The sequence below is a fragment of the Peromyscus californicus genome, unplaced genomic scaffold (genome assembly GCF_007827085.1).
Source record: "Peromyscus californicus insignis strain IS unplaced genomic scaffold, ASM782708v3 Scaffold_13__1_contigs__length_99412109, whole genome shotgun sequence".
Classification (NCBI taxonomy): domain Eukaryota; kingdom Metazoa; phylum Chordata; class Mammalia; order Rodentia; family Cricetidae; genus Peromyscus; species Peromyscus californicus.
Window position 1 is genome coordinate 2,215,469 of NW_026294424.1, and position 13,378 is coordinate 2,228,846.

Here is a 13,378-nt window from a genome sequence, read left to right on the forward strand (position 1 = left end):
AGAGTCTTCAGAGGGAGCTCATGGTGCCTGGTCTCTTGACTGCCAGGGAGAAGCTTTGTACCCTTTCTCACTGGCAGAAGTTAAAACCAGAGATTTGAGACCAGAATGCAAGTGGGACTCAGAGCATGACTGGGCAGGCTTCCCAGCATGTTCCTGAAGGTCCTACTGTGCGGTGGGCCAAACCTCAGAATCATGGAGCCCTAAGAGCCTGAAGTCTCTTCAGAGGCTGAGGCCCAGCTTTGCATCACTGGGTCTTAGAGGGCTTCTCCTGAAACATGGTCCCTAAATTCTGCTTCAGAAATGTTGAAATGGACAGTCCCTTGGTGCTTACCTGGGTGAGCTCTGAAGAAGGGACGTGGAAGCTCTGTGGTCCCTTCTGGGTATGTTATTCTCTCAAGGCTTCCTTTAAGTGAGACTTCCTTGGTCAGTGGTTTTTAGTCCTGGGAATGGATAATGGTAAATGCAATTAAATGCAAAGGCTAGGGAGAGAACACGAGAGTCCAGTACAAGTGCGGGGCACTCAGGAAAAGGAGCTGGCACCAACACGAGTGGATGGAATGACAAGGTGGAAAATCCTTTAAGGAAAGAGCAGTATAGTCTTTCCCAGTCTCAGATTACATAGAATCTCTTTATTCACTCTAGTCCTCGGGTCAGCTCATGATCTGCCACCATTGTTCCCAGCCCTGTGTTTTGCCTTCCCCTGCCTCTGTTCTGTTTTCTTTATTTGGCTCTTTGTGGTTTGAAAATGTCTTTTTGATACAGCTTTTTTTTTAATAGGTAAGAATGCAGTGATCTCTGCTGGGAGTTGTGGCATATACCTGTAATTCCTGTACTTGAGAGGCTGAGGCAGGAATTTGGCTATCCTTGGCTATACAGTGAGACCCTATAACCAACCAACAAAATAAAAAATGAAAATGTGATCATCTGGTTCATGTCATTCCTTTGTAAGATACCCAGCAGTACCTGTGGAGTGACTTCCTAGTCATATATGCCAGAAAGAATATTCATTCCTGTTCTATGAGGGCATGTGGTAGATGTAGGCAGTTAGGAACTTCACTTAGGTCCAGCCAGTCACCCAGAGTGTCTCTGGCACACTAACAACAGTGTGGGACAGCTCTGGGCTTGTCTTTTTGTTGCAAGAGCAAATGGAAATCTTAGCTGGGAGAGAGGTTGAAATGAAATGGCATGTACTAGGAGCTAAGACTTAGAGCATGTTTTCCAAACCCTGCTCTTCAGAAGGATGCAGAGGAAACAGAGTGATGGGCAGAAGGGAGGCAGAAAGAACCATACTTGTTGTGGGCAAAAGGCTCAGTCAGCCTTGTCTCTTGCTTTGAGGAGTCTTGGCCACCTGGCTTACTCCTGAACTTGGAATAGAACATGACTCTATAACATGAGCTGAAGGAAGGGCATTTCATGAGGGTACTGATCACAGCTGACCCCTTTAGCTTTTCTTTTTCTTTTCTTTTTTTTTTTTTTTTTTTTGTTTTGTTTTGTTTTTCGAGACAGGGTTTCTCTGTGTAGTATTTTGGTGCCTGTACTGGATCTCACTTTGTAGACCAGGCTGGCCTCGAACTCACAGAGATCTGCCTGGCTCTGCCTCCCAAGTGCAGATTAAAGGTATACGCCACCACCGCTTGGCTCCTTTAGCTTATCTAGAGTACTTTCATAGACAGAATTGCAGACTTCTCATTAACAGCAAGTTACTAGCTCATTTATTAAATTGCATAATGCATCTAGAGCTGCTAGCATAGTGCTCAGCAATGTCCCTCCTGTGTGATCAGCAGGGTGACAGTGGTGACAGTAGCAGCAATGGTATCAGATGCTATTCTAAGACTAACAGTACTTATGCATGTGTTGATTTTGGTATGTCAATCCTTTTAGGGTGGTCCATATCATGACATGTTGCACAGTATTTTGGGCGCTTATACTTGTTACCGGCCGGATGTGGGTTATGTAAGTGATGCTTTCCAGTTTTTTTATGATGTTATGGTCTATAAAGAAAGTCAAAACATTGCCCAGCTCTCATATTGAATGCTATTATGACCTTTTGAAGAATATAAAAAGTCTTGGGAGAAATGAGTTGATTCAGTTTCCTTGGAGAAATTGGACTGACACGGCTGCTCTGTAGCATTCATCACATTTTAACTAGGTGTGGTTTATTTTTTGCATGTGATTTATCCCTGAAATTAAATAGAAAAGGCTTTACCATTAACCATTGTTCAAAAGTGTGATGCTGCTGTACTTGTAGCTAAACAGATGTGTTATGTATGCATGGTCTTACTTAAGCCTGCTGAGTTCATACGGGTGACCACAGCACCACAACCCAGCATGGCACATACCAGACGCAGTATTTCAGATGCCAGAGCCCTAAAGTGAGGTTGGCTTATGATTTTCCATTAGAGGGGGAAGGGGATAGAGGGAAGAAAGAACAGGTGCCTGATAGGCAGAGCTGTGGCTCTGAGGATGGTGGGTCTGATCTGACTGGGTTTATTTAGGGGGTGAATGGGTATCTTCCTTTTTATCAGGAAGGTGTATTGGTTTCTCTTAATAAATAAAAGCTGCTCTGACTTTTGTGGCCACATTAGTTAACATAACCTTTCTCTCCTTCTTCAGGTTCAGGGCATGTCCTTTATAGCTGCAGTGTTGATCTTGAATCTAGATACTGCAGATGCCTTTATTGCTTTTTCTAATCTTTTGAATAAACCCTGTCAAATGGCATTTTTCCGAGTGGACCATGGCCTTGTGAGTATGCTCTGTGTGTGTCCCAGTACCATGTCTTTATGCATCAAGAACTACCCAATCATTCTGTCTTTTCAAGGCAGGAAATGCATAATGGGCTGTTTATAATGAAGAACACATGAACTTAAGTGTAGAAACATGTAGGCCATTGCACCTTCCATTCTCCCCTAGAGAGACAGTGTGTAAAACACTGTACCCTTTCCATGGAGGTGGAGGGTAACTTCTGTGCAAGCATACGCACTTTGTGTTAGGCAGATGTAACATCAGTGCCCTCCTTAGTTGAGTAGAATACCCAAGGGCTGATGTGTGCTGCTGCTCACTGTCATGGTGGGACTCTGCTCTGTGGAACCTATGCAAGCACAGAAGAAATGAGGAAGGAGACATGCTCCAGACCAGGCTCCCTTACTTCAACAAGGCAGTGGTTTAATGTGCTGTGTATATGGCCTTTACCATTGGTGGTCTTTAAGAGACCCTCACATACTTCACAGCTGAGTCCCCTACATAGTCCAGATGTGGGAACAGACCAAGGAGGGAAATGGCTTGTCCAAGACGTATCTGGTACGTGGGAGAGCTGGGGTTTGAATCCATTCTGGGTCCTGAACTTGGTTCTTACTGGAAGAAAACTCACCAGCTTTTAAGTTGGTGTTGCTTTGATTTCCTGGTCATTACCACTAGTCTATCAAGACCTCAACTATCTGATGGTATATGTCAGCTTGGAGTGCTTCTTCTTTAAATGTCTTCAGGATCCCAACAGTCTTTGCTCTGAAGCTGCTGCTCACTCTGGCCATTAGGGGAGTGTCAGCTAGCAGGGTCCTTCACGAAGATTATTTGGTATTCAATTTCTGTTGCTCAGAGTGGCTTTGATACAAAGTTCTTGTAAGAATTGGTTCTGAGTAAAGTCACGGTTGTGAACCAAGCAGTATGCATAGAGATTGTTGCTATATAATTATTTGTAATTGTAAATAGGAGAAGGGTTTGAAATGGGGTTAGGGGAAGTGGAGTGGTAAATGAATCTGCCAAGACCCCCAGTGCAGCAGTGACTCACTGCTGGGCAAGGAGTGTGTAGTAGACCCAGTGCAGCTGTCACTCTGTATAGGACTAAGGAATTGGCCTCAAAGCAGGAGCACTTACGGACAGGCACTTCATATTTGTATTTTGTCATTATTTGGTTTCATATTTTGAGGCCTGGTCTTACTGTGGAGCCCAGGCTGGCCTCAAACTCCTGGTCCCCCTGCCACAGCCTCCCAACTGCTGGGATTACAGGGTGCACCACAAGCCTGACCTGTAGTGCGTCTGTGCTAAGTTTTCTTCACTGAACAGTTACAGGATCCGTTCATGAGCAGATAAGAACTTCCCGAGAAGAGAAGGAAGTCTTTAGGGAGAGTCTCACCCTTGAACAGCTTGTTGCTACTACTGACTTTATATTGTCTATGTATGAGTCCTAGGAAGTAGTTCCTGGATGTCAGTTTAAATTTGTTTTGTTTTGGAACAAAGTCTTAACTGATAACCCAGCTGGCCCTAAACTCGTAAGCTGTCGGGGCCTGCTGACAGTCAGCTGGTGCTGTTTCAGCCTCCTGACTGCGGGATTATAGTTGTGTGCCACCAAGCTGAGCTGAGCTTTAATTTTTCCTTTCTATATATAGTAAGATGGTACCCACTTCTGCTAATTTTGAAGACCCCAGATTTCTTTCTTGAATGTGGAGTGAGGAAAGGGAGAAGCAGCTTTGTAGTGTTGATTGAGACCTTTGCTCTGGGCAGCACTGGCAGGCAAGCTTTGGGCCAGATGACTGCTGTGGGGGTTCCTGTTCATTGGAGGCCTCTACACACTAATGCCACCCATTCCCGCAAGTGTCCCTAGACATTGCCGCATGTCCCTGTGATCTACAGTGTAGTCCCTTCCTGAAAATGAGTAAGGGAAGTCGGGGTTGGGTTCTGCCTCTGCACTTGGTGGACGGTCAGTAGAGCAGACTCACCTCCCCCAGGTGTGCTTGCTCCCATCCAGCAGGAGCTCTTGTTCCTTCCTATCGATTGCTTCACGCCGCCTCTCCTCTCACCCTGCTTGCTTTCTTTTCTTACAAAGCTTGTAAGAACCTGGCCTGTTGCTGCCTCCTCCTTGTAGTGTCTTCGTTTGCTGTGGTCGAAGACCTACAAGTTTAAACTGGAGCTGTGTTGCCCTTCCCTCAGACTCTAGTCTTGTCTCTCCTATTGTGAATGTGCTAGGCATGGGCAGCAAGCATCTTGCTTTTCCAGGTACCTCTCACAATGCAACTGTGCAACCTTCATAGCTGTAGAGACCATGGTTCAAGTCCCAGCTCTACCATGTACCGGTACTTTGCCCCTGTGTGGCAAGTTAAGCAATCGCTCTGGGTTTCAGTGTCTTCCCTGTAACTTGAAGAAATGATAGGATGTGAACAGACTGCTATGAGAAGCTCAGAAATAGCATTATGCTTATCTCCATGTTACCTGGATAAAAATTATTAGATTCTAAGCGAGCAAAGCTCTTGACTCGTGTGGATTGGAAACTCATGCTGATAATTAGTTTACTAGTGTATTTAACATTGTCTTCCTAGATGTTGACTTACTTTGCTGCATTTGAGGTATTCTTTGAAGAAAACTTGCCGAAATTGTTTGCGCATTTCAAGAAAAACAACTTAACTGCAGACATCTACCTAATCGATTGGTAAGACTTGGCTTTCCTGCTTTCCAGAGCACTTCTCATCCCTTGTCCATTTTCCTGTTGTCACTGCCAGTTTCTTGGAGGGCTCAGCTGAGTTTCCTTGTCTTGCTTCCCAGCTCCCCTCTGCACTGAATGCCTATTGTTTATTCTCCAGGCTCTTTGTCACAGTTTGTGACTTGACTGACCTTCTAGACCCCCTCAATAGACAGTGCCTTAGGCCTATCGGTTTTTAAAGCGCTATTGCCAATCCATTAAATGAGATGTCTCTGGGCAGCAATTCTGTGCCAGACCTTTTACTGGAAGTCCACTGATGTAATATGGAGTAATTGTGTAAATTACTTGAGTAAATGTGGAAGCAGCATGTGGGCTTCAGAGCTTTGGTCACTGCACTGCCCTGTCGGAGAGACTGAGATAGAAGGGGAGAGAGGAGGTGGTGGACCCAAACCTAGGGTGATGGGGGTGTGGGAAACAGCATGTAGGGGCCTCAGAATAAGCCAGAGCATAGCAGCTGGGCTGGTGGCATTGGGGGACATCATAAAAGGCTTGGGATAAGGGTGGGGAGATGGGGAAGCCAGAACATCTGGAGCTCAGAGGCCAGGCTGTGGGCCACAGGAGATGGTGACAGCCTGTGCTTGTTGTATAAGTCAGCTCTAAGCAGCGTGGGAGCCAGGAGCTCCCAGGTGAGAGTTCAATGAAGGAGAACAAGGGCTGATAGAGATTAGGGAGAGGAGTCATGGCATGTCCTAGGAACATGTTGTGGACTTGCCAGGGGATTGTGGTGTTGGTGGTAGTGCTAATGAGGGATTGCTAGTGTCAGCAGCTGATAGCTAAAACACAGAGGGCCATTTGACTTTGAGCATGAAAATTTTATGAGCGATCTAAATAGAAGTTTCCTGAGACATGTAAGTAGGAGGCTGCAGAATTGTGAGCTGGAGCAGTAGATCAGATACATCTTTGTACAGAAGTAGTTATGGTTATGAGGAGAGCTTGGCTATCACCCTCAAGTGTAACCAGGTTGAGAGTCAGGTAAGGGACCTGGAGACCTGAGCGCTGCAGGGAACAGTTGTCATGTGGTAGAAGAGTGTGCCTCAGGATCCCTGTGCCCCAGCCAGGCATGATGTCCTAATGTTACAGTCTACAAGGTCTAATTGTGCTCCTGCAGAGACCATGATAATCGGCTGTTTAGGGCATTTCAGGGTGACTACTCTGTCTTGGAGAAGGGACTTTTCGGGGGAGAGATGTCATTTGGCCAGAAGGCCCATGTGGACTGCAACACTAACTCAGAGAGGTAAAATGAGCTACTCAGCCACTCTGGGCAGAGACTGGCTGTTTTAGGTTTTCCCTCACTTTCTTTAGGAAGCAAGAGGTCTTCTAGAAGATAAATAAGTACTGTCCAAACCTAGTCCAAATCACTCACTCAGTAGAGCAGAGCTGTCTGCATCCTGGAGAATGAGTGTCAGATATCCATTGTGTTGCTTCTGTCTTAACCTGGTGACTGGTTCAGCTGACTGTGTATATGAGGGTTTGGTGATTGGACTTGTAGCTGAAGTCACTGGAGCTGATGTTGTTGTAGAATGCAAGCACCAGGCTTGGATGGGCCACCATTGGAAATACTCAGCTGTCCTGTCTGCTTCTGCTACATATAAATGTTTGGGATATCCTTTTAAAGGGGTACCTTTGTTTAACAGATGATTTTTGTCCTCCCCATGAACATTTGAGTGCACAGATGGCTCCTTGCCACCCTAAGTTTTGTATCTATATTTGAATGTCAGCCCTGAACCCTTAGATTTCCCTTACTTAGAGCCCAAAACAAGAGGTCATTGGGAGGCAGACCCTCCCCACAGCCAGAAGCCTAGACATTTACCTGGTCTTATTGAAACCTTCCACAGGAATCTTAGATTCTAGGCTGGATTCTAGTCAAATCATTTTTCCACCTTGGATTATAAAATGCTACATGTTATGTGGTAATCCAGTAGGACATTGACTTGTGAATACTGGGACAGAGGCTCCATGAAGCAGAACCACCATGACAGTATGGAGAGTGTTCTGTCGATGGTGGTCTATTCTCACTGACTTGGAGTCTGATGATGACTGGCTGTTTCCTGTAAGCCATGGCCTGAAGGGCATCTTTGTTTGTTCCTGTCCCAGCCTGCAGGGCTTTGAGTCCACGGTATCCTCAAGGAAAGGAAGCTCTATAGAGTTTTGCTTCTGAGTCCTCTGTGCCATGATGTGGTTGATGCCCGAGGCCTTCTGAGTACTGTGCTTCCCTGAAGGCCTGCAGGGTGGCTTGTTCCTGATATGTTGCTGTTGCTTTTTGGAGTAAGGGCCAAGTAGGATGCCTGCTGTGTGTGTGCGGTCCCATTACAGGGCTAGGCACACAGGAAGGCTCTAGAAGTGTTGTGCTAAAGTTGAACTGCATTCAAAGAGTGCCTTCTCCTGATTATCATTACTCTGTTTATTAACGGTCTGCAGTAAGCCTGGCTCTTGGTGGGTGCTGATGGTCAGGGGAAGCCCCAGTTACTAGAGGCTGCACATGAAAATACTCATTGCTTTGTCCCTGAAGTTTTCTCACCCAGGGTCACCCTCTAGGGTGTGTGCTGTTTAGTGTGACTCCAGAGCCTTGCTCCGTTTGTGTCCTGCCACCTCCTCAAGCCACATCTACACTCAAAATTACTGGGCCTGCCTTGACTCATGCCCATGTGCCCTGCACAGTGCACAGAGTAGGTGAGAAGTGTCCAGCCCCAGGGATCATGTGCCTGTTGTGGCTCCATGGGAGATGGCTCAGAGATGGTTGCACAGGGTGAGCAGACACCTGGCTGCTCTGCTCTCTACCCTCCTTCACCACTACCTATACTCTCAAAGTATCTATTTGTTTGTTTGTTTGTTTGTTTTTCCGAGACAGGGTTTTTCTGTGTAGTTTTGGTGCCTGTCCTGGATCTCACTCTGTAGACCAGGCTGGCCTCGAACTCACAGAAATCCGCCTGGCTCTGCCTCCTGAGTGCTGGGGTTAAAGGTGTGCACCACCACTGCCTGGCCAGTATCTATTTTTTGTAGTTCCTCTCAGAGCCTCATAGTTCACTTCTACATCCTCAAGGCCTGGCCTCCTCCTTGGTTCAAGTCCTGGGTGGGACAAGGACATTTCTGTTTCCAAGGGTCCCTTTAGGTGCCAGTGGCCTAAAACCACTTGTCTACTCGCTCTACTGCACAGGCTCCTCCCCTTCTAGCCCTGCAGGACAGAGCTTAAGGGAGGAAGCTGGCTAGGGCCCTTGTTTAGCTGTGGGCTGTCTGCCTCTCTGCTGTGGACTTGAAGATCAGAGAAATGGCCTGTCAGCTGTCCTCATTTCCTATGGAGTTTTGAGTGTTTTGACTATCAAGGATCTAGATACTATAGGAGAACTGATGAGAAGTAGCTTAACGTCCCAAAAGATTTCTCCCTTGTATCCAGTGGCAGAGTTATTTGGGGATGGGAGTAAGTTTTGAAACAATCTTGAGCTAGTCAAAAGACCTAGCAGAGTGTTCCATATATGATGATGTCTTGAGATGAAGAGCTGTCACTCTGTGGGGTTTCTCCTTGTGGGGCAGGTTCCAGGAAGTGACTGTCAGTGATTCAGGTTTCCATTGCTTTCTGTACTGAGTTTATCCATAGGTCTTACCTTCTAGGCTATGGATCTGCCCCAGGACACCTTGAGGGTAGGTACCACATTGTAGTTAGGGTTCGAGAAAGAGAGAGGGAGAGAAAACCCTCCATCACCCTCTGGAAGTGTGCTGGCTAACTGGGGCCTTGCGTATGGTAGAAGGAAGCTACAGAAGCTCCGGCATACAGCTTGTTTGAGTACAGGGCTTACTGTTACCTCCTAGGTGCTGAACCAGAGAGGATGCTGCTGACTCAGGATAGGGCTACAGGCAGCAGAAAGTGCTTTTCTGACTACTCTTAGGACCAGGAGTGTTTCTGGACTCAGGACCTGAATTTGAACTGAAATCTAGGTGGCCACCTTGACTTTGCCTGCATGCAAGTCTACACTGGGAGCTGGCTGCCTCAGGCCCATGGGTTCTTAACTCACACCCCTGTTCTACCTGTTCCTGGCCTTCTTAGAAACATGGGGAACCTGAGCAGGATAGCAGCTGAGGGTGCTCCTGACCCAGTGGTGGGTGAAAGGCTCATTTCTAGGAACCAGTCAGGCTGAGAAAGTTGGACACAGCTAGAAGTTGGTGCCATGGCCTGTAGGTCCAAGTCTTTAGCCATAGGTTCTCTATGGGCAAGACAGTTAGCTGACATTTCCCCCACCCTAAGCTGTGATCAGGTTTCTACCATGCCCTTGTTTTCAGTATCGTCATCTGCAAAGTGGAGGGGAGACTACCTCCTCTTGGGATTGTAGTAGGGAAGCATGCCCCATGGAAGAGCAAGAGTGCCCCTGGGTCACTGTTTGCAGCCTGGGGCCACTCACATGTAGCCCAGGATTTCTCTGTAAGGAGGACTGGATCCTGGGGTGGGGGTGGGGGTGTGTGTCCTGGAGCTTCAGTTCTTTTCATATCCAACCCAGTGCAAACTCAGAAAAGTGATTGGGCTGGGCATGGCTAGATTAAAAGTATTTCTATGAGTAGTGAAGGCTCAGCAGTAGCGATTATCTGGAGGCTCACAGCTCTGGAACTGCTGTCTTGAAAGTCCATGGCACTGGTGCCGCAGCACAGACATGCATTGCTTTGTAATAGGTGGACTCAGCCCTGAAAGTGCCTTGCTTAATATTTTGTTCAGTATTTGCAGGGGCCTGAGAAAGGGAACAAAGAAACATTTCTTCTCAAATTTTGTCTTCCCACAGTGGTAGGAACACCAGAATGGTCTGGATAGGCCAAGGGGCTTCACAGGATGGAGCCTTAAGGTCTACCGTCCAGGTCTACAGGGCCAGAGCCAACCTGGCATCATCCCCTGGCCTGTGACTGAGCCAAGTGGCTCACCGGCCCATGGAGGTGCTGCCCAGCTCCTTTTCTATGACTTTTGAGTCTAAGTGTGGTTTGAAATCTAGTTAAGCATTTGTAGCTTCCTGGTAATAAGGGGGAGAGAAAAAAGTAGGGGCACCACCTCCAAGCATCTGAGCTGGGAGAAGGGAACATGAAGGGGCTGCTGGGAACTGAAGATCTGAGTCCTAGAGGCACTTGCAGTCAAGAGCAGAGGACAGGAGGAAGTTAGTCACAGCCGCACACCTTTAGAGGGTACCCATGCTTGGATAGCTATAGGAGGCCCCTGACCTGAGCAGAGGGGCTTTTAGAAGCATGTTACTGAGATGCCTACTGGAGTCTACAGGGCCCTAAAGATGTGAAGGTACGAAAGGCACAGAAGTAACTCAGTATTAATAATGACAGAGCCCCTCCTTGCCAGCACTGTCCTGTCTCTGAGAGAACTGGGGCTGCTCTCGATGACAGAAAGGAAAGGGATGCGTGAGGTATAATGTGAACATTGACAGGGAATACTCGGTTATGACTGTGTGAACACAGGGAGGAGTGGGCCTTCTAGAAGCCGGGGGAAAGGTCTCAGAAGAAGCTGGGCATCCCTGTTTGTACCTTGATCTCATGAAGATACTGAATTGTGGGGAAATAGGTGTTCATATTTAAGCCCAAACAAAACAAAACAAAATGCCTCCAAACAAAACAACAAACCAACAGGAAGACTCATCTATCCTGAGGGTCAGAAACAGCCTCCCAAGAAAGTCACCAGGGCTGAGATTTGGATGAGGAGGCATCTGCTACGAAACAAAGATTTTCTTTAAAAGGCACATAAATATAATATTCTAAGCCACAATCATTTGTACTCCCTTATAGGACAAAGAATAGTTGTTAACAGTGAGGTCAGGTAGACTCTTGTATGTGCAGTGCAGGCTGGGGAGCAGTTTGATAGCCTTCACCTTCTGATCCTGGTTGTCTTTTCTTGTCTTGGTGCTTTCTACACAGACTATTCACTCAGCTGTGTTGCTGGTACAGCACCCCCCTTTGAACCGACAGTCAAATCACCTGAATGTCCAACTTTCACTACATAGTGTGTCTCAAACTCAGAGTATAAGATGACAGTTTCATCCTTTGGGTGGCTCAGCCAGTAGCCTGATGTCTTGTGCGTTTCTCTTTTGCTTCCCACAACTGTCCAGGTCATACCTGACTTGGGCCAGCTCTCCTGCTCCCTCTCTGCTCCATGACAGCAGCTCTCTGGGTCATCTGCCAGCCTGCCTCCCCGCCAGGAGCTGTCAGCCTGCTGCTCCCTCGGACTCTCCCAGTTCTCTGGGATAAGGTCCAAAGCCTATAGAACAGTCTAGCAGGCCTTGCTCATTCTGTGCCCTGGTTCTTCCCGGACAGCCTTTTTTCCAGTGCCTGGTTTGCTTCATTAACTGGCGTGATTCATCGTCATGCTGTCCTCAGATAATGTAGTTGTCATGAACTCTGCTGCAGGTGTGGGGAGCATCCTGAGCTCCTCTCCTGGCTGCCTGCTTCCTCTTTAGGGTGGATGGAACTGCCTCTCCTCAGCAATGTGTTCTGCCCTGATGGCCCGATGTAGAAGAGCATTGCATGCATTCACCCTTCTGTGTGTGCATAGTGCGTACCCCCCTGACAACCCCTTTCTGTTCTTACACCCCATCTGTGTTGTTTGTCCAGAGTCGTCTGTTCAGCACTTTGCACCTTTATCACCAGTGAGTAGCAAGTAGCATATTGTAGGCCTCTAAAAAGTATTGATGACCTAGGACTCTGAGACTTGACACAGAAGGATGGCAGGCTTGAGGCCATCTGGTCTACTGTGTCCTTTTTAAAGATGCCCAGTGGGCTCAGTAGTTAAGAGCACACACTACTCTTCTAGAGGACCCAAGTTTGGTTCGCAGTTCCCACATCAGGTGGTTCACTACCACTTGAAACTCCAGCTCCAAGGGGACTTGATGCCTCTGGCTTCCACAGGTACCTATACTCATGTGCACATACTCACACATGTACACATAATCTAAAATATTAAAAATAAATCTAGGGAGAGAAAAAAAAAGATGCCTGACCTGAGCTATTTAGAATCAGAAGGGATTGGTACATAGCCATCCTCAGGGAGACACGACCTTGCTATTCCAGTGTTGTCTCATACCTGCCTAAAGGAGTTGATGGAGATCTACATGCAAATCTGAATTCAGTAGTTTTATGCTACATGAGAAAAATAAAAGAATCAAGTTTACATCATGGATTTGGGGTAAAAAAAAAAAAATGTGGGGGAATCCTTTTTTGTTGTTCTTATTGGCCCTATCAGTCTTTAAGGAGATAGGAGACATGGTTCTTATGTGTGGACTGGTGTTTGTGTGTGGGAGGTGCAGGTTAGGTTTCTACATTCTCATTTTTAGTTATTTTTATACAGAGTGCTGCTTTATAACCCAGGCTGGCCTGAACTTGCCATTCTCCTGCCTCAGCCTCCCAAGGACTGGGGTTACACATGTGCACCACCATACCCAGACTTCTCACTTTATAATACCAACCAGAGCATGTGCTCTAGACCCACCTGTTGACATAGGCCCAATCCAGATTAGAAGTGCTTGACCCCGGGGCACAGGTGTTATTCCAGCACAGTTGTTAGGTAGTTTGGATTGTGATTATCATTTGTGTGTGAGTGCATACACACGTGTGGGCCAGAGGTCAGCTCTAGGGTTCATCCCTCAGAAGCTATTCAACTTGTTTTTAAGGTCAGGGTTTCTCAGTGTCCTGGCATTATCAAGTAGGCTGGCCAGGCTGGCCAGGCCGCCCACTGAGCCCCAAGGATCTGCCTCTCTTTGCCACCCAAGCCCTGAGATTACAAGTGCATGCCACTGCACCTGGGTGCTGTGTGTCACTCAGGTCCTCACTTTACCACTGAGTTAAGAGAATACCTTTCATCTGATGGTTTGCATTATTAAAATATAAGGTCCGTTTTTAGTAATCTACAGTCAGATTCATTGAGAAGCCATGCCTATATCC

The 13,378-nt window shown here is 47.0% G+C and overlaps 1 protein-coding gene across 2 annotated transcripts in view; it reads left to right on the top strand.

Annotated features, from left to right (window-relative positions):
• The window catches only part of LOC128109054 (TBC1 domain family member 14), a 178,050-nt gene that overhangs the window by 160,149 nt on the left and 4,523 nt on the right, over window positions 1–13,378 (top strand). For both annotated transcript variants that reach the window (XM_052736087.1, XM_052736091.1), the window contains 3 exons: window positions 1,882–1,953; window positions 2,614–2,742; window positions 5,310–5,419. In XM_052736087.1, the coding sequence (XP_052592047.1) occupies window positions 1,882–1,953; window positions 2,614–2,742; window positions 5,310–5,419 (311 nt within the window). The remainder of the gene's footprint in view (window positions 1–1,881; window positions 1,954–2,613; window positions 2,743–5,309; window positions 5,420–13,378) is intronic.